The sequence below is a fragment of the Stereum hirsutum genome (genome assembly GCF_000264905.1).
Source record: "Stereum hirsutum FP-91666 SS1 unplaced genomic scaffold STEHIscaffold_18, whole genome shotgun sequence".
Classification (NCBI taxonomy): Eukaryota; Fungi; Basidiomycota; class Agaricomycetes; order Russulales; family Stereaceae; genus Stereum; species Stereum hirsutum.
In genome coordinates this window covers 1,146,041-1,171,597 of record NW_006763148.1, presented here as the reverse complement: position 1 = coordinate 1,171,597, position 25,557 = coordinate 1,146,041, and the positions used below count along the sequence as shown (strand labels likewise).

The following is a 25,557-nucleotide window of genomic DNA, read 5'->3' as shown; positions in this document are numbered from 1 at the left end:
ATGAACGTCTCAGTTGCGATGGGTGGTGGGGGTCATTCGCACAGAAAGATGAATTCTCTACAGCGCAGACAATACTATTAGGCAAAGGTAAAGAATAAGAGACAGACTATTGACAGGCAAGACCCGAAAGTTCGACGACAAGCTATTAAAGGCCGCCAAAGCAGCAAGCAGGAAAGAAAGAAAGAAACCCGGAGAGGAAGAAAAGAGCGACCATGTTCGCGTAGCGCACATGTCAACACACGCCCCACGAATCAAACCCAACAACCATCAGCTCTTCGACTCGGAGATGCGTGACTGCAGATTCGACTTCATCCGATCAATAAGGCTTGTCGATTGACCTGGATTTCCCGTCGTTTGTTGTCTCTGTTGACGCTTGCCCTTGCCACCACGACCACTCCCAAGGTTCTGGCCATTCGTGTTGTATTGATGTTGAGTCACCTGCGCTTGAGCTCCCTTTCGAGTACGAGGTTGTCCAGGAGCGTGCTTCGCTTTTCGTGGAGTTTGGAAGTTGGTTTGCTGCAGAGTCTCCATCCTGTTCAATAATGAGGACCCATCACGTGCAGGAGGTAGGGATAGTGGTCGTGGCGGCGAGTGTGCTTGTGGCAGAGGTGAGTGTCCACGATGTTCAACTTCAACTTGTTCGTCGTAGGCCCCACCGGCCCCACGGTCGTCCCCGTTACCAAAGTTGTATTCGGAGTACTGCTGGTACTCCTGCGGAGCCTGGTCCCAATATTCTTGTTGTTGGAGCCGATCGAATCCCGACACGTTTCTAGCAAGATAATCGTCTTGGTAGACGCTGTCGTTTGCGCTTTTAGACGATGGCAGATTTCCCCCGAAGCTGTTACCAGAGGATAGCCGTTCATCGGTATAGTTCCGGTTGATATCCACATGCCTACTCGGCGGCGGACTGAGAGATCCGTCCCTACCAGGACGATAAGAGTCTCCGCCTCGTCGAATATGGCTTGCCGGTAGCGGAGGTGCTCTGGGCGGTGAAGAATAATGCCCGTAATCCGAAGGAACGACTTGATCGGATGTGATCCTCTTGTACGCGCGTTCAGAGGGTACATCGTCACCGGCACGTCGTCTTTTACGGGATAGCGTAGAGGGTGATTCATGTCCTAAGTCAGGTTCCCAGTGATCGCCGCGTTGCTTCCCCGACGGTAAAGGTGAGAGTTGTCTCCGCTCAGGTGAGTAATGGTCGCCCCGTCGAGCCCTGGTGTCTTCAGAGGTCGTCGCTAACGCTCTATGACCGCGATTACTATCGCTATAGAGTGGGGAGGGAGGCCTATGAGGGCTCGAAACTGCTACTCCGCGTTCCGAGAGCTGTAAGGATGATGGTCCTCTATGCACGTTCGACCACCCGCCATCTCCAACTGACGTGGTGGGAGACACCTGAGCTGAAGACGAACCACTGGCATCTTTATGAGACTGTCGTCCGTCAGGGCTTCGCTCTGATCTGAAAAAGGTCGAATCCTGATGTTTGCGTTCGGCTGGACTTTGCGATTGGGATCCGCGGGCGATAGTCCTGCGCGATGAACTAGGGGAGCGCGAGGCGGGCAGAGAGCGTCCGTTGTCGCGGAGTGGTATAGGTTTGGCAGGAAGAGATGTCGGTAGTGGTGTTACAGCGGTATGGGTCTGCACCTTGAGAGCTGGGGTGTGTCTCTTTCGTGGATCTGACGGGGTCTGGGTTGTTGGTGTCAGTGGTAGAGTAGGCTCCGTTAGAGGTTCGGTTTTGACGATTACGTTGTCAGCATCAGCTGAACGAACAGGGGCGGAATGAGAGTTGGGTGATGGTCCGAGAGTACTACCGCGCTTCGTAGAGTTGACGTCACGAGTGCTAGGCGAATCATTCTGAACTCTGCGCGATTCTATTGAAATCTGAGCCGCAGATGCAGAGATTGGTTTGAAATTTTGGTCAGACGAGGATGTTCTTTCGGGGCCTGTCTGTGAAACCAGTCGTTCGGATGCCAAGGTGGTTGAAGCGAACGGCTTCTCGGTATTGACCTCGCGTCCAGCGTCAGTCTTCGCGGGAACAAATCCATTGGACGACGTGCTCTTCGATGTCTCCATTCGCACATGGGAAGAACTATCCAGAGTTGGGCGCGAGTTGGGATGAGGATTAGTAGAGGACGGTAAGGCTGCTTTTGACGAAGATGACGTCTGCTGCACAGGTACCACCGGATTGGCTGAAAGGAGAACTCCGCCCGACACTATTCTCGAAGCAGTTGCACGCTCCTGCTGAGGAGTAGGCGACGTATCTTGAGACGCGGGAGGTCGGTTCTCACCATTTCTGTTGGCAATGGCTGCGTCGCGTTGTCTCGTGAGTTCCTTGGCCTTGTCTTTTGATATCTGTTCGCGCAGCTTGGCAGCGGCTTCCATACGTTCGCGGTCCTGGCGTTCTTCTTCGTCTTTCTTGCGCCTCGTCTCTTTCTCCTCAGCCTCCTTGCGTACGGCCTCTTGCTCCTTCGCAAGTCGAGCCTTGACCTCTAGAACACGCCGTTCATCGTCGAGACGCTTCTCAGTTGCGATCCGCGTGGCCTCTTCTTCGTCACGTCGTCGTCGTTCCTCCGCTGCTCTTCGCTCCATCTCGAACTTCAACTCGGCCATCTTGCGCTCCGCTTCTCGCTTCTTTCTCTCTGACTCCTCAGTCTGCCATGCAGCTATCTGAGGCCGTATAGCTTGAACGAGCCTCTGCTGCTCGTCTTCAGCAGACGATTCCCAGCTCAGCATATCCTCAACAAACCCAACCATCCTTTTTGCCATCTCCTTTCCGCTCGTAGCTTGTTCCTTCGCCTTGACGAAGTCCGTCATAGCCTTCTCCGCCACATCGATCAGCTCTTCGGACATTTTCTGAGTCTGTTCCATCTCCTTGATGGACTTTCCTGCTTGCTCCTTCGTCTGGTATGCAAACTGAAGGAGCTGGGACAGGCGCTGACCGACGTCAGAGAATGATGTTAGAGTGGAGGATGCAGAGTTCGTGAGCTCAGTGCTGGTAGAGGCGAAGGAGGCGCGATGGTGAGGAACATCTGTGCGTTTATGAGAGAGGCGCTCGAAGAGGCGATCGAAGGTATCTTCCTCAGGATGTGATAAAGCCTCACGCGAGTCCTGCTGGATCCCCTGCGGCTGCTTGTAATCTTGGGAAGGATTTGTAGCGGAAGAGCTGCCCGCGGAGTCCCCTGGTCTGACGGAAGCGGGACGAGAGGCTGAGACGTTCGTATCGTGATGAGTGTCAGGCCCATTGGGATTGCCAATGGGGCTTCTAACTGTGGCCATAGCTTGGTCGATGGAGTGCGACGGTCTGGTTATGGGTGCGTCGACGTTCATGTCCGTAGAATTGCGGGGTGTAGTGGTGATACGAGTGTGAAATGTGTTTTGAGCACTCGGAAGAGGGGTGTGGAGCGATGCGGATGAGTTAAAGACCATAGCGGCCGTGGAAAGTGAAGTTGCGTGAGGCAAGGTGAGAGAACTGTGATTGCTCGTAGGTTCAAGCGCGGTGCTGTTCGCGGCCTTGGGAGAAGCAAGAGAGCCGTGGTGAATTCTATCGTCTGATTGAGCACCAGAGTCACCAAGCCGCTGAAAGAGACTAAGGCGAGTACGCGGACGGGTAGGCAACTGAGGCTCAGGCTCTGTTGTGGTCGGTTCGGGAGATGGACTGCGGTACTCCGTATCAGACTCTGGGGCAGAGAAACGTCCAAGGAGAGCTGGTTCCTTCCCAATCTTCTGAAAGGAGAATGTTTCGAAAGAAACGGGCGGCGGTACGACGGCAGTGTTCGCAGTGCTGCCGGTGGAAGACGTGCCGGAGTTAGGCTGAACGAGCATAAAATGACTTGAAGCTTCCAAATAAGTGTTTACGGTCTTGGAAAATGCAGGAGTATTGGAAGGATGAGATGTGACGGTCTAAGATATGTCAGTCTCGGCTGCAAAACGTGACGGAGATCCAACTGACCTGGAATTGTAAGGGGCTTTGTAGTCGGCCCCAGTCGACTGAGATCAGGTGTGTCGAGAGGCTTAGTTGATTGAGGGTTCGGAAACGATTTCCAGGTGGTTTCTTGGGTGAGTGATGATAGCTCTGAAGCAAGTAAGGTGATGGTTTCAGACAGAGGACGGTGAAAAACGGAGACCTGAAAGCAGCCTCTATACTTACGTAACGCCGATCTTAACCAATATGGGTGGCACCAATGCTAAACCAAGACTTCTCTGTCCGCCACCATGACGAGTGCGTCCATCTACGCCTTTGAGCTTCCTACAACAGGATCTTTCTCTTTTGCAGACTGGTTTTCGGATGCCTCGAATACCCATACATCTCAAATTGCAGAAGCTACCCAGGTTCGTGCTAATCTACGGTCCGTTTTGAAAGAGAGCAAGAGGACGGACGGAGAGAAGGATCATCTAAGAGTCGTGAAGGTCGGTATAATCTATATAATAGGCGTGTGGCCCGCATATGCTTAGTCTGATTTATGAAGGTACTTGATGACTATATCCCTCATCTGTATGGTGTAATCGCTTGTGTAGGGAGTGGTGATATTGTTCAACTTCGAGAACCAGGTTCGTCCATCCTACCTGAACCATCTACCAGATATTGTAGCTAACAATCCGCATATAAGTATTTAGCTGGCGCACGACCCTCTCATCACACCTATTCACTTCTTCACCCCGGCTCTCTCTTCCATCACTGCCCGTCGAACTCACCTTCACACTTCTGACCTACGCTTTCGCCCTCTCCAATCTCGCCCGTTCATCTGTCTCTGCGCTTCAATCTTATGAACGCGAAAGGGGCATTTCAGATGTAGAGAGGAAAGCAAAAGACGAGAAGCTCGGCTTTGCGGTCACACTACTAAGCAAGGCAGGTGGCGTCTTTGCCTTTGTGGCTGAGACAGTCCTGGTAGAGGCGGAAAAGGACAGAGGTGCAACTTGGTTGGATGGGATTGAGAGACCGCCCGAGCTGAGCAGGCCCGTCATTCATGCCCTGTCAAAGTGAGCGAATCTTCCACCCTATTCGCCCTGTAATAGGAGCCCTGACGATCCAAGTGCTTTAGGCTATGTCTTGCTCAGGCTCAATCCCTTGCCATCCGTAAACTCCTCTCCAAGTCCGCATTCGACAGCACAGTCACACCTGGGCCACCCCTACCTAAATCCCACCCCTCACCTTCTCTCATAGCTAAACTACACCTCGAATCAGCCTCTCTTCTCTCTTCATCTCTTTCCCTATCCCGGATACCAGGCGCATCTAAATTTCGCCTCAAATCTCCAAAACATATGTTTTCGTCAAAGTCCAACGGTGATGGTTCCGCTGGTCAGACAAAGGACGAAATGGTTGTCTCAGAGGACCTGACTAAGTTTCTAGCGGATGTTGTGGCCATGCATACTGCGATGGCACACAAATGGCTTGGTGTGGACGCGGGGGAGAACCATATCGACACGAAGGGTGGCGAGGCAGTGGGATATCTGACATGGGCGAAGAAGGAACTGGAAGACTTGAAGGATGGAGGCACGAAAGGAGGCGGAAAAGAGGAAGGAAAGGACGGGAAGAAGGAGAGAAAAGAAGGTGTGGTGGGCGAGTTGGAGAGTGTGGCGCTCTTTTTGAGGCATTATAAGAAGCTGAACGATTCGGTGGGTCTTTGCCGCGATCTTCTGCGCTTTTGGATTGCTACTCATACTATTGGGCCCCACATGTAGCTATCCTACCTGCCCGTTCCTTCCCAAGCAGCTCTTCAATCTTCGACACCAACGGGACGTCTCGCTGTTGCGATCAAACCCTACACGAAACCTACACCTTCATTTGGCCCGGGCTCGGTCGAATATGTGCGCCAACAGGCAGAAGAATTGGAGCTGATAGGTACTGAGGATGGAGATTCGTTGGCGGCGAGTACCCCTGAACGACCGTACGCCGGAGCAGGGTCATATTTTTAAATTCTTTGGGCTGGAAGAAGATATTTATTTGCCGTTATGAAGGAAGGAAGGAGACTCGTGTGTGCTCACTGTTGTATATCTCGTCTTATCATCGTTACAGTATGATCGAAGAAGATGCAGTTTGACTGTGTGGCGCTAAAAGAATGGATCAACAGGATTGTCGTTGGCGCCACCTCCCGATTCAAGCGTAGTTACCGACTTCACCTTAAACTTAACAGCCATACCGTGTAGTACGATTGCAGGTGTTCCATCCTATGTTCAATCCATCTATTTAATCAAGAAGACTTACATATGTTTTCGAAAGGGTTGTCAGCCCCGTGGGGATAGCAGCCAGCAAGCAGCCAGTTTTTCACAGAAAGAAAAGGGTACTTTGCGCGCGTTCACCCGCCAGTCAAGATTGGGGAAGTCTCAGACTACAATTTTGAGGCGCTCACTCGATACACCGGTGACTTGAGGCTGCTTCAGTCTAATACTTTAGAAACACGACGAGATCGACGGTCGTAGGGCGAACCGGGAGAAATTAGGCTCATATTCCAACCCTTCCGTACGCAACCCACCATCTAACCTCTACTACAGTACCATCACCAGCCTGAGGTCAGTAACTCTATGGTTCGGTAGGAATTATCGTGAACTAACCATTGCCTACATAAGATATGTGTTTTACCCAATCCGTATACTACAAACGATGCAGCCTGAAGGGTGTTAACAGGCATGTCTTTACGAGAATTACCGGTGCGACTTCGCAAAGGAGAACTTCGCGCCCGGGGTCTGGTGTCCTCCTATCCAGAACAATAATCCGAGGTGGACTCTCTTACTCGATGCCGTCACGAGCCCCAGTGCGCTTCAGTGCACGATATGCAGGGAGACGACCGTCAGTATGTAGAAGTGCCGTACAGGGTATCAGTAAGTCAGATCCATGTTTCCATTATCAAGCGCTATCGGAGTCCGAACCTGACGTGTTCTATTTCCCTAACATCGCCAGAGCCAGCCAGAGCTGTAAATGTGGGAGAGAGCAGATGATGGGTATATTGGTGAATGAAGGCTATCGGAGCAGTGCATTTTTGTGTGGGACTTGAATGGACTACATCTATGATTTGAATGAGTGAAGCATAAGGGCGGAACCTACCGATTATAAAACACTTGCTCTATGGTCCGAGTTAAGCCCCAATCTCGGGATCAGAGCGATGGAGGCGAACGTCTCTAGAAGGTGCCAGAGGCTAGTTCTCTGATATGTGACAGGGCCGACTGGTGCTATGTCAGGCTTGTGGAAGCATAGTGAAAATAGTCTCGAGTGCTCAGTATCGTTATATACGTTTAGATACTCAATGGGAGTCCTGCCTCTATAACAACTGTCACTGCAGATAGAAGGCGAGCCGATTGTTTCTGTGCATTGTGTAGTAAGATATAACTGGAAGGGATCGATACGACAAGGAACAAGCTCACATGGAATGTGCATCGTCGACTACACCGTACGGACGGTTAACCCAAGGACCCGGAAGTGGAAAATAAAATAGGTTCTGAAGCAAGACGTTGGATGCCACGGCTTCTTTGAACTGAGCGCCATAGAAATCGGCATTGTAGGGGAGTTCGGAATATATGGCTTTGACGTTACTTGTCTCCAAAGCATCGACTATGAAAGACACAAGGCCTGTGATGTGATAAGCGCGAGGAAGGCACAGAACCTCCAGGTGCCTGGCCTGACGAAGTACGGAGGCAAGACGAAGCGCCCTTTGACCTCGAAGCCTCCCGCCTACGCCCATCCACATATATGACATTTCGAAATAATCGTAGGGAAAGCGAAAGTATTTCTAGGAATCGAACGAAGAACATGATTAATTAGATACACGGATAGGGAGTACTGAAATGCTCACAAGATTACTCCACAACGGGATACGTCGACACAGCCTGTCAAAAAGTTGTTCAAGAGCCTTGTTCGCCAGCATTCTATCAGGCGGATCATATACGATGCACCGCACAGGATCGATACTTTCTAGGCCTTCACATAGGCCCGTGACATTGTCTTTTGAGGTGGTGGCGAGTGATATGTAGATTTCTCGAAGGTGTGTTAGAAGAGGTAATATCTTGGCCATGCTCGGCGAAAACGCGCGCTCCAGTCGAAGCCGCCGAACGAACTGCCTGCACGATGGATCGTTGGTGAGGGTGTACAAGAAGGATCGGGTCTGTGGCTTTGACCGTAGAATGACAGTCTCATACACAAGCGGCTGTGCGACACGACGCCAGTGCTTGCAAGTAGAGAGGACCGCAAGTGCAGTAGAACGGTCTAGATGAGAGCTGTGTGATAAGGGATGGGTGTCTGTGAAGGTTTCATCCTCAATTCGCAACGCGCTGGTGAGAATGAAGATCTCGCGGAGGAGCTCATTCGGCAATGCAGTGCCCATCATTCCTATTCAAGATATAACTCAATAATTGTCTGTGATAGCCAGTTTGAAGGCTCGGGACTTACTGTGACTTGTCTATACAGTTCGAGAACTTCCACGCAGGCAAACTTAGTTTTAAGCGTGCAGTGAAGCTGGCTAATAAGTAGATCCTTACATGTGTGAGGGGCGTAGGCTCACCAGAGGTTGTCTCCACGGAAGTTATGTAGAACAAGCCAGATACGTCGTTTTCGCTGTAAAGACTTCGGGCAGAGTGCTTTTCCGAGGGACTGATTCTAAGTAATTTATTAGTATGTGAAATGAGAAAATGTAAGAAATGTGTAACCTGTTCCTTTGCGCGAAGCGAAAACGAAGACAGGATTCAAGAATTAGACGGTCGAGCAAAGGAGGAAAAACCTAGGGGTGTGAGAAGATTACGTAACCTTGTCGATCGACGGGGTTCACAAGGCTGACGTTCAACAAGACAAAATCGATCTGAATGCCGTGAGCAGGTCCGCGTGAGCCCGCCCCGCACGGCAAAATCGCCATTTCCCCCGGATCTGTTGAGCGGACTGTTGCGTTTTGCGAGGTGTCCTGATGGGGTTCTTGGTTTCTTCAGTATTGGGGGCCTGCATGGATGACAATGGATCGTGAGTGATTCATACGATACAACACAGAGCGCAAGGTAACGGCTAACAATACCTTCATCCAGTTCTGCTTGGAAGGACTTCGTCAGTGTTGCTTTCGTTGAACTCCCACTCAGCCATCCAAAACTAATATTTCGGACTCTTGCAGTGACCGTCGTCATCGCAGCCTTAGCCTTCTTCTTTATGCACGATGCGAGCATCCCTCATCTCTTCTTTTCATGTTCAAGCGCTATCCTGACCAGAATCCATCCTAACATCGCCAGCGCCAGTCAGAGTTGTAAATGTGGGAGAGTATACAGTTGGTGCATGAAGGCTATCGAGACTGTGCATCTTTGGGCGGGACCTGAATGGACCGCATCTCTAGTTCGAATGAGTGAAGCCCAAAAGACGAAGCCTAACGATTGTAAAACACTTGCTCCGCGGTCCGATTTAAGTGCCAACCTCCCTCATCGGGATAAAAAGCGATGAAGGCAGATGTCTCCAGAAAGTGCGAAAGGCTAGTTCTTCAATATGTGACAGGACGAAATTATGGTGCAGCAGACTGGTACCATGTCAGGTCTGACTAATGTGGCGGATTACATAGAAAATGTCCCAACCTTTCTAGTTGACAGTTCTTACCCGTGTAGACGCAAGCAGCTAGGCTTCGTTACCGGCAATGCGAATACATTGCGTCAGCTGAACCGAAAACGCAATTGCGCGCGATTTAGACTGCTTCCACGAGCAGGTAAGAAGAAGAATTCGAATCTTGCCATCTGGCAAAGCCGGAAGACTTTCTGCAGCGTGCATATATATTCTCTAGGTCCACTCCGCATGAGGATCATACAATTGAAGTTCGAGAGCCTGCTAGCCGATCTACGACCTATCACCAAAACAAGCGGAGTAAAGCCTTTCTTGTTCATCCTGACCTTCCACACGAAGGAATTAGAACAAAGGACTCACTGTTCGAATATATGGCATATTGAGTAGGTTTCCGATGAATGGCAGTTGTCGTAGGAAGGTCAGAATGACAGGGAAGAAGTCTCTGCAGACAGAAGTACACGCATAGCACAATACGGGGCAACGAATGTTATATCAATATTGGAGAGATGAAATGATGGAAAGAGACGCACCCGAAGAGGTTGAGGAACCCAAATGTCTCGAGGATGAAGCCGACAAATGGCCATTTGATAAATACCAATATGATACCGCCAAGAAAACACACCGTTCCGCGCAGCTTGTTCTTTCGTGCAAAGAAGTAAAAGGTTTTCTGTGGCCCGATGATAAGGAAGAGTCCACCCAAGAAGAGGATCTGCATTTGTTGGAGGTATAACAAGTCCACAGCCAAGATGAGCACTTGGGCCATATATCGAGATTATGACAAGACGCACGTTTCCGAGCGCAAGGAGCGCACCGTCGAAAAACAACACTACTCCAAGGAGCATGAATAGGCCACCGAACGAAGTCAAGGCCACGCCAATCTCTACGAGAGAGGTAAGAATCGCAGTGTTAGCTTTTCATGTATAACATGCAAGTTTTGCCACACACTTTGCATGTCTGTCAACCACATCTTCAGAGAAGTTACAGTCAATCTTGGTTGGGCAACGTAGAGAACTGGTAGGACGCGGAATGAACGTGTACAAGGCTTTTGAGAGCAGCGGCTGCTCTACGAAACACTCGACGTGCCGTTGTTGACGCGACGCCCGCCACGTCATCGACCACGTACACGTGAGGTTCGTTTTCGGAATTTCAATATCTTTGCAGGTTGTTCTTGAACTTCATCTTGTGCCACAACACTAAATGTCGCCACACCCCCTCGAATCAACGAGCCTATTACGTGCTTTTTCTGCGACTCACCCGCTTGTACCGAGTGCGGGATACCCTTCGTACTATAGATCAGATACTCCCGGACCAATATTTGCCGCAATAACTGCAGCCTCTGAGCGTTCATCGTAAGGCCGGAACTCTGAAGTCGCCGCATCGCTCTGTGTCTTCCAGTCCTTCGTGTCTCTCTGCTTAGTTTAAATACTTTCTCTACTGCTCCCTGGGAGCCTTTGGTTTGCAACTTTGCACTCCCAGGGCCACGACCATGAGGAGCGTCCGACGCAGGTAAGTTATAATTAACAATAGACGAGAAATTTTACGAAGTCTAGTAGAGTTGTGCTAACCGGTTGATAATTTATTGTAGAAATGGTGCAGTTACACATCTTTCCTCGGAATCCTGTGGCCGCGGTACCCCTCCCTTCTCATCCACGGGGTTTTGCATTACACCCGTTCACTTTCCTCGTCCATCTGGGATTGTTCCTGAGGTCATGCATGCTGGATGAAGAAACATAGCACGGTCTCGCCACATCGTTCACAGAGCCAAGCAGTCAAACACAACGATGGCCATCGTCATGCTCATACCGCATGGTTCTACGCCGTTCTACACAGCTACTGTATTGACCAACTGCGCCCTAAAACCGCTCAGCACCCTTAAACGGTGGGAGGTGAGAGCATTGCTTCAACCTAATAGGATTCACTTGCCATATTCACGACAAGGTTTCCGACCTTCTTGTCTCGGCTGAGGATTGGCACAGTGCGTCTTTGGATCTCGGACACACGTCGTTCAATTTCACATCTTGGAACATTGTTCGAAGAACCTATTCCCTTCCAATGGGCTGCTTGCTATTTTATGTCTTTTTCTTAGTCTTGCTCTAGGCTCCACCACATCTAAACCAGCGCAAGCGGGCCGCTAGTAGAAAGTAGAAGGTAGCTTCGTCTTCTGTTCTCAGAACTACTGTCACGGAACACAGGAAGTCTGGATTGTTTTTCGTGCATCTCATCCCAAGGATTACACTCCAGCCCAGTCTTGCATGGAACGAGCATCGGAACGAAACTTGAAAGCCATACTATAGCACGAAACGGTGTTTGGTTTGTCTGATTTCTGGTTGTGATCGGTGTAGCCAGCCTCCTATACAGCCAAGAGGAAGAATATTTCTCGAACCATGGCGCCAGCTCATCAGCTGTTTCACTCCATTCAAATGTCCAATAATACACCATTATTCTGGAATCATCCTGCGTGACTAGATCGAACGGAAGAAAGAGCCCCGCGGGCTATAAGAGCACTGACACACAACCGCTCACACATACACGCGAACGTGGAGCCGTTCAACGGCTGCAGCAACCTACATCGCCCTGCGAGCATCAGTACTGAGGGATGCCACCTCCTGAGCGTAGCAGGTCCCGAGCCCAAAGAAGCAACATCGAACATACGACAACAACCTCCTCAGTTGCTCTCACACAGGTGGCCATGGGCCATATGCTCTGATGCCACGCCTTCCATGAATGGATCCCGCTTCGGCACACTTTACGTTCTAGGACACTTCTATGTCGTGGCAAAGTGCTCTCCGAATCGATACAGCATGATGCTAGATAGTCCGTAAGGTTTGATACGCCCCTAAGTCAAGATTAACTCGATGGAGCACGATTCTAAGAAGACGCGGTCGTGTTGTCGACGACGAACCTTATAAATTTGTATAAAGTGACGCCGTGGCAGATCAGGCAGCAGGCTGCGTAGGGCGCAGAAGGTGGTGTAGATACTCACTGCGCATGCTATCGATATCAACAGACGAGTTCCAGTGATCATGGCGACATAATAGACCATACTACGCCAGGCCTTGTCGGAGAAGGCGATGCTTGAGGAAGTTCGACGACATGGACATCCATACGACAGGCGCTTTACCATCATCAACATTAAATTGAGTAGCATATCGTCCACAGGGGTCAAGCAGCCACAGTCACTGCGAGAAGACTCCGCAGGACACTGCATATACGCATGCTCCCCACACCTCTCCTATAACCATATGAGTGTAGCAGTCACAGATAGAACGACCGAGAGTACGGGATGTCGACGTCAGAGTAGTCTGAATCGCATTGAGGAGGCTTTCATAGGATTTCATCGACTCTTTCCCAATAGGCATGTATCATACAATGCCGGTGCCAGTGCTCGGCACCGTGATTCGGATGCGTTGCTGCTAGGACAATGTCGTCCGTCTGCGCACCCACGGCTCGTATATCAAGTGTTCAAACCTTGTACCTCTCCGGCCAACTGGAGAGAGTCGGTAGCCGTATCTCTCCAGTTGGCGTCATATAATTGTGGGTGAGAGATACGAGAGATGAACACGGAGCTATTGTAGCTCAGGATGGCCATAATATTCGCAGGACACGAGACCAGATATTAAACCATTCACCGATAACCTGTCGATAGAAGAAACATGTGAAGGACAACAGAAGGAGAAGGAACTAAGGAGATACAAACTTGAGGCAAAGTCTAACTCTCTAGACTCCTCGGACTGACCATTATTGCAAACCTGAGAGACGTGTACGTCCAGTTCCTATTCCTGTCAAGGACGACAAAGGGATGGTGATAAGAACGGCAAATTAAAAACATACGAGCTGTGGGGAAAAACACACATACCACAGATAGTGAACTTGTTACGCCGGTTCCTTCAGGACCGGGACCGACAGTCGTTGTACTCGTACCAAGCATAAGCATTCGAAGGCGGCGAATGTCGCAATATCGTCCATAGTCAGCATCTACTCTAGGCTACACTGCAACTCCAAGGAGAACTCTCCATCGAGTCCGAGTACTACGGTATACCGATAAGTTATGCTCCGTGTGATCTTTCTGAATCACACTCTGCACCGGTCGACGGCCAACCCCCTGGCTGTCTCTTGCCTCGCCAATCGTGGCTTTGAACCTCATCAAGATCAGCATCAGACAAGTACGGGAGGAACTAGGCAAGGATCCGAACCCGTTAATGCCAGTGTGCATCATGTTGAAGCGACCAGTTGAAGTACATGCCCTGTGATGATCGTGGCGTTGTCTACGGCCTGATAGCATCAGAGCTCGTCATGCGTTCGTTCCATGTGCGACGACCTACAGTATTAGCTAGCATGCGTATGTATAATCCGCATGAAACATCGGCGGAGAATAGGCGTGACCGTTGATAGGAAGACGACACCAGTTGAATCCTGATGCACATGGTAGTGAACCCGACACGACACAGGCACAAGGACCAAGGTATCCGTATCTGTCTGTATCTGCATCACCGACCGGTCAAGCATTCTAATTGGTGCAAATGCCACCAACGCTAGAGTGGTCAATCGTTTCAAGCGGAGGCCGGCGCAAGTATGTGACGAAGGTGGCACGATACGCCACGCCACGGTTACGGTGGCGTAAGATGGATCATTCACGACGGTGAATTCCCCGATATTGATCGACCAGCCGACCGTTGACACGCTGTCACCACGCCCCAAGTCTGCGAACAAAAACAAACCTACCGAATCTTTCGGTGTTTGATGTTGAGGTTAATGATCCTTCGAGTTTGCAGTCTTGACTCTTGAGTAATCTTGAGTCTGAGATGGACACAACGTGCTCAGTATCGACGAACGAGGAGTCATTGACGAACCGGTGCGCTTGGGAAAAACAATAGGAAAGAAAGTCCATCGCGATCGATCGATATTCGAAGTAGAAAGCGAGAAGCTGGCGGCAACCATGCATAGAAGTACATTCGGGGATACCGACAAAAGATAAAAGAAAAGCGTAGAAGATGCAGGCAACAGGGCAGGAAGAAGGGCAAAAGCAACGATAATGATAAAGAAGCGCTGGTGCTGAGCTGGCAATGGGCATGCATGTACGGATGGTGTGCGTGCAACAGAGTGGGAAACAAACAAACAAACAAACATATGGATATGAAACTTGAACAATGGATGGATGTCCGGAGCAGTATGTGTGCGGCAAAGGGCAATTGTAGACGGGATAGAGAGAGAGAGCAGAAAGAAAAAGGAAAGAAAAATCGGGACTGTATGGATGCGATAGGTGCAGAAGGGAAGAAGCCAAATTACGGGCTTATGGAGGGGGGGGGGTGTCGCCCGGAGCAAATATGTACGCAGAACGGTAGAAAATAAAAGCACAAAGCACAAACAAACTTGCAAATCACACCACCCACACCTCAATAGACCGCACTACCGCACTACCGCCTCCCCACCCTCATCTTCGCCCTCGACACCGTCTCAAACGAATCCCCAATCGGATTCCGATATGCCAACAACGACACATGCGGCGCGATATACGGTGCCGGCAAAAGCGGATGTATCCACTCCGGGCCCTCATCCCGTCCCTGTTTCGGGAAATGCGAAATCACATACTGCTGGGCCGACTGCTGCTGATGGTGTTTCGATGATGAGCCCGTTCCGGGGATATGAGCGAGCGAGGAGAGCGCGGTCATGGATGAGGACGTGGAGAGGGTGGAAAGCGTTCGTGTACGGTCGTGTGTGGGGCGATTGGAGGAAGAAGAGCCGCCGTTCGAAGTTTCGAAGGAGGCGGAAGCGAGGGAGGTGAGAGGTTGGACGGGGAGCGTCGCGACTGATCTGGCGGAAGAGACAGAGTCGCGGCGGTAGGGATTGTTCGAGGGCGACGTAACGACAGGCGAAGCGCGCGAAGTCTTGATACTCGTCGGCGAAGATGATACAGAATCCGAAGCGACGCGGGACCGTGGGGGCGAAGGAGACGCTGAAAGCTGTGCGCGAGCGGGGTCGGAGGTGATCGTCAAGGGTGCGAGATGTGCGTGCCCGTAGGACTGCCCGCGAATGAGTGGATGGGGGCGGAGATGTGCGTGTGGGTCTTTGGCGGACGTCACGGAGCGTGTGGAATGTGTCGAGGGAGCACGCGTGAATGGCGGTCGGGTGCTGGCGTGGTACGAATGTCGGTTGGCTCGCGTGTTATCTGGGACCTGCGGTGACGGAGGAGAGGAGGTAGTCTTCCCATTCGTAGGCTTGCTGTCTGGCTCGGATGACTGTGGCGGTTGAGGCCTCTGCTGAAGATCCGACACGCGACGAGCTGGCTCTTCACGGGGGGGCAGGAGTTGTTGATCAGGAATAGGAGCCACATTTGCAGTAGTATTCGGAAACACAACGCTAGGTTCTCCGCGCTCAGTCGTAGGCGTTGGTGGTGACCCCACGCCTCTCGGTGTCCCCGGCACCTTCTCATTAATCGCATCATTCATCATCGCAGCATTCCGCCTACTCCTCTCAAGCGGCGTCGTGACCTGCTCATCATCCTCCTCCTCCTCATCATCATCTTCCTCTTCACCATCCGAACCGGCGCTAGCATTCCGATCAGGCGTCGCAGCGCCGCTTTCGCTCGATACCCACGCGTCGTCATCGTCGCTCGCGGAACCGGTGCTGGCGAGTGTGAAGCCGGCTTTGTGTCTCCCGTTGGTGGGCGGACGTCCATGGGCATTAGTAGTGTTGTTGGTGGTGTTGTTGGTGGTGATGGTGTGGAGGTGGGCGGCGAGGGGCGCGCGTTTGGGAGGGGCGTTGGCGATGTGCTCGCGGGAGTGGATGCGCTGGGCACTGTTCGAGGTTCTGAGATGGACTACGCTTGCCTATATATCATACACCATGAAAATGAAAAGAGCGGATCAGTGAGAGCTCGACACGAGACCAGGCATGTCGATGAAAAGCGTGCGAGATGAACGGTTGATCAGGTGGATCAACCACAGAACGAGGCAGCCGAAAAAGGGGGTATACATCCAAACACACAAGCAAAAACCAAAAACCAAAAACCAAAAAACAACGCACATCATGAGCATGAGCATGGCCATTCCGTCTTGCTTTATCAACCTTGCCACCACCGTTCAAATTCCCATTCGCATTCACATTGTTGCTCGGCCCCGGCTCCTTCTGCGTCAACTGTAGATTACCGAACGCCCCCGCTCTAGACGAAGAGCCCGTCGAAGACGTGCGGGAATGCGTGCGGGGGAGACCTGGTCTGTGGGATTTTGGAGGCATGTTTTCCTGGCCGTTCCTTTCCTTCAACGGAGTGAGAGTTTGATGAGAGAGAGGTGTGAGTTATGGTTTTTGCTGTGCAGGCGGTTGAGCGAATCGTCGGGACTCGGTTGGCTCGATTTGGTACTCCGCTATCCGTCACGTCGAAGAACGGCGAGGCGGTCCGGTTCCACATCCATCCTTCGAAATTAAAACCACTACATACGCCGCAAACAAAATTTGTGGCCTGGCCACTCACTCTGACCTTTCAACTCCTTGCTTTTTTGGTTGTTTTTGTACTACTAGTCGCATACCACCATGGAGAAGGTCCAGTTCCAGCAGGAGCAGGTACGTCGCGTTGACCCAGTCTCGCAAACCAAACCCGAGCCGTCCTAAAAAGAAAATACCACACATGTAGATGCTCGCCGAGCTGAAAGACCTATCCGAAAAAGGTCTCTTCACACAAGTATGCCTCCTCTCCCTCCTCTCCCTCCCTCCTCCCCTCCCCTTCCTCTCCTTCTCCTCCACCCATCCCATCCCACCGTCCACCCTATATCTCATATCTCATATACCACGAAAACCCCCACCCCTCCCACCGCGCCAGAAAGAAATCAAACAGATCCTGAAGAAACGGACCGCGTTCGAGACGGCGCTCGTGAGACGTGTGGCGCGCAAAGGGGATTATGTGCGTTATGCGGCGTATGAGATGGGTCTTGAGGCGTTGCGTAAGAAACGGGTTGAGCGGTTGAGTGCGTTTTCTTCCCTTCCCCATCCCCATCTCCTTTCCCCCTCGTCCTCCCTCTTCCTCGTCCTCCTTCTTCCTCGTCCTCCTCCTTTCTTGTTCACCCGGCAATGTTGAGTTGACCGTTGAAACAATTGTGCCCCAGACCTCCCCCCCTCGCCCCCCTCAATCTCAGACTACGCCCTCGTCCGCCGTCAATTCCACATCTTCGAACGAGCACTTAAGAAGTTCCAAGCGGACGTGGGATTGTGGGTGCAATACATACAGCTGGCGAAGAGGGAGGGCGCGAGGGCGTTGGTTGGGAGGATTACGGCTAGGTATGTTTGTAGTCTACACTTCTTCCACACACCCACTCTGTTACCAAAACTGTTGCTCCAACTGAAACTGAACCTGCTACGCGTGAATCATCAACAGAGCCCTCCAACTCCACCCAACCCACCCCCCCCTCTACATCCTCGCCGCCTCCCACGAACTCTCCTCCCTCTCCCCCTCCGCCGCACGCACGCTCCTGCAGCGCGGGATCCGGCTGAACGGGGAGAGCGTGGAGATGTGGAGGGAGTATGTGAGGATGGAGATGGGGTTTGTGGAGGGGATGAGGAGGAGGTGGGGGGTTTTGGGGATTCGAGTTGGGGGTGGAGGTGGAGGTGAGGGGGAAGGCACAGGGAGGGAAGAGGAGGGAGAGAGGAAAGGGAAGGAGGGGAAGGGGGAGGAGGGGATGGATGTGGATGTGGATGGAGAGGAGAAGGAGAAGGACGAGATGGTGCTCGAAGTTGAGAAAGAGGATGAGGAAGAAGAAGGCGAAGAAGCGCGTCGGGCGATCATGAACGGCCAAATCATAAAATCAGTCATCTCCAGCGCCGCCCAAGGTTCGTAGCATCCCATCCACCCATCCACCCATCCCGTTTTCTCTCACTTAACACCCCACGAATACCCAAACAGCCCTCCCAACCCTCCCCCTCTTCACCTCCCTCCAATCCCTCATATCTTCCTACCCCTCCCCCGCCTCCCTCCGTGCCTCCCTCCTGGATCATCTGTATGGCGTATTGCGTGCGACGTTACCGCGTGATGCGGAGGGGGTGAAGATGTGGGCTATGCGGGGGTTGATGCCGTATGTTACACACGCAACCACGCAAACCAGGACGGATGCGGATGCAACCAGGACCACGACATTCGTGGATGCAAGGGCCGCACGGGAGGATGCAACCAGGGCCACCACGATGGATGCGGATGCGCAGAAAGGAGACGAAGGAAGCGGAAGAGGGATACATGAGCCCGGGTTCGTCGATGCGCTGCGCTCAGCGAACGATGAATTGGTCAGGGCCGTCAAAGAGGTGCACTCGTCTCAAGGGAAGGAGGCACAAAAAAAGGCAATGTCTCGCGTCTATGCGAGTTTCGTGAAAGAATGGTGTGCGCGGGGGATCGACGCGAATCTCGTGAGTTTCCTTTCTTTCCTAGCTAAGTTTGGGTTGCGAACTTGGCTGCGGGGCGTGTTGGTTGCGTTGCTCTGATCGCACCCGTGCCATCACGTCGTTGCGTTCATTAATTATGAGCAAATGAATAATGAAAGGGACGGAACGGCAAAGGCGTGGGCGTGGGCGAGGATTTGCGTCCGTGAATGCTGTGGAGCGTGTCGAGTCTATCTGTGGAGCTCGTGTCGCGTCTATTCTGCTTTGCGCGTGGCGTATCTCTAGTAGTGAACTGACTATTATTTTTGGTTGCAGAAATCGTATCTACTGAGCCACGTCCAGCTGCTAGCACGGACACATGATTCACCCGCGCTGCAAGCGGCGCACATCGAGCTGGAGCTGCTACTGATCACACAATCCGAAACAACAGAGACAGGGGCGATCGCATCACGAGAGAAAGTGTTGCGACATGCGAGGAAGTACAGCGCGAGAAGTCGCACGACAGCATGCGTGTGGCTCGCGAGACTCGAGGCGGAGCGGAGGTGTGGACGGGAGGAAGAGGTGCGAGGGGCATGGGCGCAAGCGAGGAGGGAAGTTCGGGGAGAGGGGACGATGGACGTTTGGGTGTGGGGATTGGAGGGATGTGGAAGAGAGACGTTGGAGGTGGATCTATCTTTGATGCGGATCGGCGTTTCGGGAGAAGTTGGCTGACGAGTGTACATGTTTTATTATTACAGGAACTGGTGAGGGAAAGCATGGGGGACTCGAGGCTGATGGCGGTCCATGAAGAGCTGCTGGTGCGGTACGTGGCCGTGATCTGGGCAGGCGGTCATGAGGAGGGAGAGCGGATATCGGATGTGCGCCACATTGGGGAGCGGTACTTGCCGTCGGGGAGGGTGTGGGCTGCCGTGTTTGGGGCGGAGACGGCGGCGGCGGCGGCGGGTGGCACGGGGCGGGTGCTGGAGGAGGTGTATGAACGGTGGCGGGGGCAGGCGGAGGGCGAGGCGACGATGGCGTGGGCGGGGTGGCTGCTCGCACAGAGGCGGGGGCGGGAGGCGAAGACGGCGGTTATGCGGGTGAGGGGAGCGGATAAGAGGCGGGTGTGTTCGTGGTGGGCGTCGGTGGTTGATTGATGGTAGCGTAGACGGTCTGGCCCGGGCTGTGGGTTGCACGCGAGTATGTCGGAGAATGGAGGACAGAAGGGAAGACTATCCGAAACCTGTGCGCGTGGACGTGGGCGAGGGCTGCACATGGTGCCTGCGCATCCAACTCCTACTTTATCTTCCCATCCATCCACCACCGTCCCTTCCTCTCCCCCCTTTCCCGCCTCGTCCTGCCCTACAGCCTGCAGCCACCGCATCGCTGGTGTGCGAGAATAAGGTCCTGATTGTGTGAGTCGCTTTCGTGCGGTCCGACCGTCTGCGATACTGACAGCGGCACATGTGACTCCGCCGTGAATTTCAAGCCCCGCCAGTCTCGTAGCGAAAGTGCAGGCGGCAATCGACTCCTCTTCTCAGGCTTTCTCCTCCACCACATCGTCCGCCCCCCTCGCAAGCCCTGCGCCGTCGTCGCTCTCGACGGGGTCCCCCCTGCTGCATGCCATTCCGCCCCCCTACCAGACTTTGAGCCGGTCCTTGTCTGTCCCCCGTCCACCTCTTCGCTGAGCACAGGCCGATATCTCAAGTCTCTCTCTGGCTAATGTTGCAGTACACCGTACACCCGCCCCCCCTCGACTTTTCCGGCAACAAGAAACAGTCCTCGACTTCCTCCAAGTTTCGCTCTAATGACCCCAACAAGCCTCCCTCATCCCGCAGGCCATTCACGTCCCCCTCTGCTTTGTCCAACAAGCGTCCTGTCGAGGGACTCCCGACCGCTCTTGCTCCCCCTTCCTCTTCTCTCCACCTGCCTCTTTCTGTAACTTCTTCCTTTGCCGGCTCGCCCCTCCCCACCCCCAGCTTCGCTCACACAACTCACCATCCCCGCCCCTCTTACTTCCCGCCCCTCCAGCAGCCGCCCTCGTCCTCCGTCATCGACATCGCCCCCTCCGAGGACAACAGGTCGAGCAGGCGCTCAGACTCGTCCTCCGCCGTCGCTGACATCCTCACAAAGGGCGATGTCGTAGGCGAGGGCATCGATCTCCAGGGCGAGCCCCTCCGCAGGCTCCCCATCGACGCACATGCTCAGCCGTCTCCGCTCGACCACGAGGAGCCCGCTCGCGAGTTTGAGGTCGTCAAGAAGCTCGGCACCGGCTCTTACGCCGTCGTCTATCTCGTCCGCCAGGTCCTCTCCCGTTCCCCCCCGTCCTCCGACGCCGGCCACATCATCGGTGGCCGTCTCGATCTCGACGAGGAATTCAGCCCAAGGCCGTCTGTCGAGTATGGCCGCGATTTCGCTATCAAGCTGCTTTCCAAAGCGAACCTCGACGAGGACGCCCTGGCCGCGCAGATGGTCGAGGTTCGTTATCTCTCTTTCGTGCCTTCTCTCTCTATTTCTGACGCTCACACACACACTCCCCATCATCAGGCCACCATCCACCAGTCGCTCCCTACTCATCCAAACATTGTAACGCTCTATCGCACTCTCGAAACCTCCTCTTATTTGCTTCTCTTGCTCGAGTATGTCCCAGGCGAGGACCTATTTTACTTTCTTGAACAGGCTCGCGACCACTACGATCTCGATCCGTCTTCCGATGACTCTAATTCTTCCACCGGTCGCACGCCGCCCACGCCTGGGCTGCTCTCGTCTCTCCATCCCGCTCAACTTCTCTCACACACCCGTCTCCGTCTTATCGCCTCCATGTTCTCTCAGATGTGCGAGGCCGTCGCCGTCTGCCACGACGCCTCCGTCTTCCACCGCGACATCAAGCCTGAAAACTTCATCGTCACCGACGGCTGGACGACCAACGCCGATGGTTCTCGGGAACGCAAGGTCATAGTCAAACTTAGCGACTTTGGCTTATCCACCACCGACGTCGATTCCGCCGACATGGACTGTGGTAGCGCTCCGTACATGAGCTACGGTAGGCCTTCTTCTTCGCGTGCTTCTTATCTTAACTCCTTTTGACCTTCCGTTTTGCCTATCCGCAGAATGCAGAAACAATGTTGCCCCAACGTACAAGCCCCGTGCCGCGGACGTGTGGTCATTGGGCATCGTCTTGATCAACATGTACGTGGTGATCCGTCAGCTGGCGTAGTAGCTTTCCTTTTCGATCGTTGACTCTAAACCTTATCAGGCTTTACCACTACAATCCGTGGACGGACACCGCACACGAGGGCTGCTCTTCTTTCAGTCTTTTTCGCCAGTCGCCCGTGAACTTCTTCCTGGCGAGGTTCGCGGGCATGTCGCACGCCGTCGCTCATTACCTCGCCGATAAGGTTTTCTGTATTCTTCACGACTCCACCGATGACTCGCAGCGGGTCTCTGCTCGCGAATTCGGCCTTTGGGCCAAGGACCTTCCCGCCTTGCTCGGGCAATCCTCACCCTCCAAGCCAACGCACAGTCGCGTGTCATCCACGACGTCCATCATCACTGGACATCCTCTCTCTTCCGTCCCGCCTTCGCGTCGTCCGTCTTCGAGACAAGCTTCGTTCCACGGCGCAAGCGTCCCTCTCTCGCGTGGCCTCTCCCGTGCACCCTCCCTCGGCCCCGCATTCGAGATGGAAGCCACCGAGCTCTCGATGTGCCACGAAGCAGAAGAGCCCGACGAACGCTCAGAGTCACGCGCGACTTCGACCACCAAACGCCGGAAGCGCGGGGCGCGCAAGGGCAAAGGCGGCGTCGTCCAGACGTCCACGTCCGACCGTGATTTCACCGCGGACATCCTCGCCTCGGCCTCGCAGAGCCTCGCTCGCGAACTCAGTCGTGCGTCCAAGGGCGCGGCGACGGCGTCGCTCAACTCGCCCAGTCTCTCGTCGGTCAGGTCGCCCGTGTCCGACGCGCCCGCTCCCAAGCTGCCAGACGTCGTGCAGCCGATCGTGACGAAGAAGGCGTCGAAGTGGAAGCTCGGGTTCGGGAAGACGTCCAGTTCGTCCGCTTCCACCACGACCGATAGGGCCCTCGGTGCGTCTGCGGTATCGCTCGGCGCGGAGTCGATTTCGACGCGTTCAGACGGGTCGGCGTCGAGGCAGATGTCGTCGACGGCGGCGAACGTGACGGGGCTGATCATGGGCCTCAATCCTGCGACCGCCGCTACGCCCAAGGATGTTGGCAATCCCTCGGAGGACAACGGTGGTAGCTGGGGACGTGGACGACAGCCGAAGGCCGCTCTCGCTCCTCCTGCGGTTTATAGTGGCGCTCATTCGACACTCAGCGGGACGTGGCCACGCACCCAGGCCGCTCACTCGCCGTCGCCTGCCGCCGTTCACCACCGTCAAGAAAGCTCGAACGAGAGCGCCGCCGATCCGAACCACCACAACAGTCACAACCACAGCATCGAGCAGTGGGCGACGGGCGTGGACAGCCGGCGAGGCGCATCACCGACGAGTACGCGGAACGGAAAGCCGCTGGCATCGAGCGCGAGCTCGATCGCGAGCAGTAAGAGTAATTGGCGGAGCTCGATGTCGAGCACGAATACGAGCACTTCGGCGTTTACGAGGTATAGCAATCAGAGCGTGAGGAGCGTGGCGACGAATGCGACGAGTGTGAGTAGTGCGTCGTCGCAGAATTGGAGGAATGGGAAGGGCGGGCAGCCGAATGGACGGGTGGGCAGGCCGCCTCCGAATGTGAAGAGTGAGTACTTCATCCCTTCCTTGCTTCGTTACGTTTGGTCGAGGAGCGTTTTTGCTGATAATGTGGATTTGTTTTCGCAGTCATGTCCGGTGTTCCTTGGGAATTGACCGAGCTCCCCCGACAACTTTATTCGGATCCTAACGGCGCAGTCTTCACACCTCCACCGCGCCAACGACCCCGCAAACCGAAGTCCCAACAAGCCCTCGGTCCCATTCCCGAACGCCCCGGCCCCGGCGTCGACGCATCCTCGTCGTCTTCCAACGCCGCACACAAGGCCTCTTCGTCTTCCAACGCCGTGCACAAGGCTTCTTCTTCCTCCTCTCCCCTGGCGTCTTCGTCCTCGCACAAGGCGGCGTCTTCGTCCTCTCACCTGGCGCGTGCACCTGTGTCTATGTACAGGCAGGATGCGGCGACGAGCACGACGGATCTGGACGGGTTGGAGCACGATGGAGGCAGTGCGGATGGGTCGTTTGATTCGCCGAAGAAGGTGGTGCAGAAGGGACAGATCAATGCGTTGGCGAAGATGTTGTCTGCGCTGAGACGATGAGGGTGAGGGGCCGCGTGCGTGTTACTGTCGTTTGTGTTTGTTTTTACGGTTATGGTTGTTATCGATCGCAGGTTGTTGTTTTCCTTTCCGTCGTCCGAAGCAGATGAGGATACATGCATGAGGCGCGCGTTTCTTTGTGGTGTGGTGTGGGGTGTGGGTTGAGCGGGGTTACTTTCGAGTAGTCGTTCGTTCGTTGCGGTTCTGGTCAAAGCGTACCCATTTCCCCATCTCCCCAATACATCCCCACCTTTTCTTCTTTCTCCCTTCTCGCTCTACCACGTTTTCCATCATACTCAATACTCATACTCATGTCCACCCTCTCACCCGTCACTTCAACTTTCTCTTCAAACCCTTCAAACCTTCAACCTTTCCCGCGCTCCCTTCACCTTCAAACCCCTTCCCCTTCAACTTCAAAGACCTCCTTTCCCGCAATCTCTCTCCCCCTTTCTCCCGCAATCTCTCTCCCTTTCTCCCGCAATCTCTCTCCCCCTTTCTCCCGCAATCTCTCCACCCCCCCCCCCCCCCACCCCCAATCACTCACTCAAACTCAAACTCAACTCTCTCCCGCGCGCGGTACGGGTCTGGTATTCTGGTGTCGCGTTGTATTGTTAAAAAGTGGCGTATGGCGTAGCGTAACGTAACGTACAATATTCGCGGATTCGTTCTTGGCGGTCCGACTTTCATTCTTGCTTCGGGTTCGAAGTTCGAATTGGTCGGTCGGTCGCGAGGATGTCTGTGATTTTCTTTTTTCTTTTCTTTTACACTGTTCTTCTTTAATGTTACTTCCACCTTTCTTTCTTTATGTTTCGCATTGTTTTCCTTTTTCCTTCGTTTGCTTGCTTGTCTACTTGTTTGAACCAACCATTGAACCCAACCACAACACAATCGCTCTTTAGAATGTTTTTTCTCCTCTTTCTCTCCATCTCTCTTCTCTTTCCAATTCAATTTCTTTATATTCATATTCAATTTTCTTTTTCTTCAGTGATTCCGTATACGTATACTCGACCCGACCGTCCACTTTTTCGTGTACGCCCCAGCCCCAGCGTGAGATTGTCGAAAGAGCGTGTGCTGCCTTCGGATGAGGGATCGGTTTCTTCACAATTCGAGTTTGAGAGTTTGAGAGTTCATTTATTTGTTTTTGTTTTTGTTGCATGCAATGGACTATTTAAAGCATCATGATTTTTTTTTTTCATTTGACACCCACGCACCCACCCTGCAACTTCAACTTTCAAGCTCCTTTCGCGATCGCCCGGTCCAAGTCCCCAATCCGTGTTTGTTTTCTTTTTTCTTTCTGGGATGGGAGGGGATTCTGAATCGTTTGCTCACCCCATCTCGCTCACCCGCCCGCCCGCCCGCTCACTTTAAGTTGTGTCGTCCTCCCCCCCTCCCCCGCCTGAAGGTGTGTACGTGTAGT

At 53.3% G+C, this 25,557-nt stretch overlaps 8 protein-coding genes across 8 annotated transcripts; 3 read left to right on the top strand and 5 right to left on the bottom strand.

Annotated features, from left to right (window-relative positions):
- Positions 1-28: 28 nt before the first annotated feature.
- Positions 29-3,287, bottom strand: STEHIDRAFT_125520 (uncharacterized protein). The gene has a single exon (XM_007309853.1). It carries the CDS (start codon positions 3,271-3,273, stop codon positions 268-270), a length of 3,006 nt encoding a protein of 1,001 aa, XP_007309915.1. The 5' UTR covers positions 3,274-3,287; the 3' UTR covers positions 29-267.
- A 922-nt stretch (positions 3,288-4,209) lies between these two features.
- Positions 4,210-6,177, top strand: STEHIDRAFT_172240 (uncharacterized protein; the record flags this gene model as incomplete). The annotated part of the gene is made up of 5 exons (XM_007309852.1): positions 4,210-4,404; positions 4,464-4,545; positions 4,605-4,974; positions 5,037-5,610; positions 5,677-6,177. The coding sequence occupies 5 exons, from the start codon at positions 4,210-4,212 to the stop codon at positions 5,908-5,910; spliced, it is 1,455 nt and encodes a 484-aa protein (XP_007309914.1). The 3' UTR covers positions 5,911-6,177.
- Positions 6,178-7,224: 1,047 nt separating this feature from the next.
- On the bottom strand, positions 7,225-8,920 carry STEHIDRAFT_115384 (uncharacterized protein; the record flags this gene model as incomplete). Its single annotated transcript, XM_007309851.1, has 5 exons — positions 7,225-7,318; positions 7,354-7,718; positions 7,782-8,314; positions 8,487-8,581; positions 8,859-8,920. 5 exons carry the CDS (start codon positions 8,918-8,920, stop codon positions 7,225-7,227), a joined length of 1,149 nt encoding a protein of 382 aa, XP_007309913.1.
- A 761-nt stretch (positions 8,921-9,681) lies between these two features.
- STEHIDRAFT_86590 (Got1-domain-containing protein) lies at positions 9,682-10,574 on the bottom strand. Its single transcript, XM_007309850.1, has 5 exons — positions 10,457-10,574; positions 10,300-10,391; positions 10,042-10,220; positions 9,872-9,953; positions 9,682-9,791 (listed from the first exon to the last, which is right to left on the bottom strand). The coding sequence occupies exons 1-5, from the start codon at positions 10,476-10,478 to the stop codon at positions 9,750-9,752; spliced, it is 417 nt and encodes a 138-aa protein (XP_007309912.1). The 5' UTR covers positions 10,479-10,574; the 3' UTR covers positions 9,682-9,749.
- Positions 10,575-14,664: 4,090 nt separating this feature from the next.
- On the bottom strand, positions 14,665-16,786 carry STEHIDRAFT_172239 (uncharacterized protein). The gene is made up of 2 exons (XM_007309849.1): positions 16,535-16,786; positions 14,665-16,338 (listed from the first exon to the last, which is right to left on the bottom strand). The coding sequence occupies exons 1-2, from the start codon at positions 16,742-16,744 to the stop codon at positions 14,926-14,928; spliced, it is 1,623 nt and encodes a 540-aa protein (XP_007309911.1). The 5' UTR covers positions 16,745-16,786; the 3' UTR covers positions 14,665-14,925.
- A 640-nt stretch (positions 16,787-17,426) lies between these two features.
- On the top strand, positions 17,427-18,110 carry STEHIDRAFT_67150 (uncharacterized protein; the record flags this gene model as incomplete). Its single annotated transcript, XM_007309539.1, has 2 exons — positions 17,427-17,469; positions 17,608-18,110. The coding sequence occupies 2 exons, from the start codon at positions 17,427-17,429 to the stop codon at positions 18,108-18,110; spliced, it is 546 nt and encodes a 181-aa protein (XP_007309601.1).
- A 1,348-nt stretch (positions 18,111-19,458) lies between these two features.
- STEHIDRAFT_172238 (uncharacterized protein) lies at positions 19,459-24,652 on the top strand. The gene is made up of 6 exons (XM_007309848.1): positions 19,459-20,259; positions 20,334-21,322; positions 21,392-21,887; positions 21,955-22,033; positions 22,101-23,596; positions 23,677-24,652. Exons 2-6 carry the CDS (start codon positions 20,567-20,569, stop codon positions 24,141-24,143), a joined length of 3,294 nt encoding a protein of 1,097 aa, XP_007309910.1. The 5' UTR covers positions 19,459-20,259; positions 20,334-20,566; the 3' UTR covers positions 24,144-24,652.
- An 18-nt stretch (positions 24,653-24,670) lies between these two features.
- On the bottom strand, positions 24,671-25,521 carry STEHIDRAFT_125516 (uncharacterized protein; the record flags this gene model as incomplete). Its single annotated transcript, XM_007309847.1, has 1 exon — positions 24,671-25,521. A coding segment is annotated over exon 1 (280 nt), but the record flags the coding sequence as incomplete, so codon positions are not given.
- Positions 25,522-25,557: the final 36 nt, after the last annotated feature.

What these genes read in the sequence shown, in the direction of transcription:
- STEHIDRAFT_125520 (XM_007309853.1), bottom strand. Translation starts at nt 3,273, where the DNA reads ATGGCCACAGTTAGAAGCCCCATTGGCAATCCCAATGGGCCTGACACT.
- STEHIDRAFT_86590 (XM_007309850.1), bottom strand. Translation starts at nt 10,478, where the DNA reads ATGTGGTTGACAGACATGCAAA. An exon ending in GTGGTTGACAGACATGCAAA is followed by an intron (nt 10,392 to 10,456) that starts GTGTGTGGCAAA and finishes CCTCTCTCGTAG; the next exon opens with AGATTGGCGTGGCCTTGACT. An exon ending in GGGTTCCTCAACCTCTTCGG is followed by an intron (nt 9,954 to 10,041) that starts GTGCGTCTCTTT and finishes TTCTGTCTGCAG; the next exon opens with AGACTTCTTCCCTGTCATTC.
- STEHIDRAFT_172239 (XM_007309849.1), bottom strand. Translation starts at nt 16,744, where the DNA reads ATGCCTCCAAAATCCCACAGACCAGGTCTCCCCCGCACGCATTCCCGC. An exon ending in GCCATGCTCATGCTCATGAT is followed by an intron (nt 16,339 to 16,534) that starts GTGCGTTGTTTT and finishes TATGATATATAG; the next exon opens with GCAAGCGTAGTCCATCTCAG.
- STEHIDRAFT_172238 (XM_007309848.1), top strand. Translation starts at nt 20,567, where the DNA reads ATGTTGCAGTACACCGTACACCCGCCCCCCCTCGACTTTTCCGGCAAC. An exon ending in TGGCCGCGCAGATGGTCGAG is followed by an intron (nt 21,323 to 21,391) that starts GTTCGTTATCTC and finishes CCCCATCATCAG; the next exon opens with GCCACCATCCACCAGTCGCT. An exon ending in CGCTCCGTACATGAGCTACG is followed by an intron (nt 21,888 to 21,954) that starts GTAGGCCTTCTT and finishes GCCTATCCGCAG; the next exon opens with AATGCAGAAACAATGTTGCC.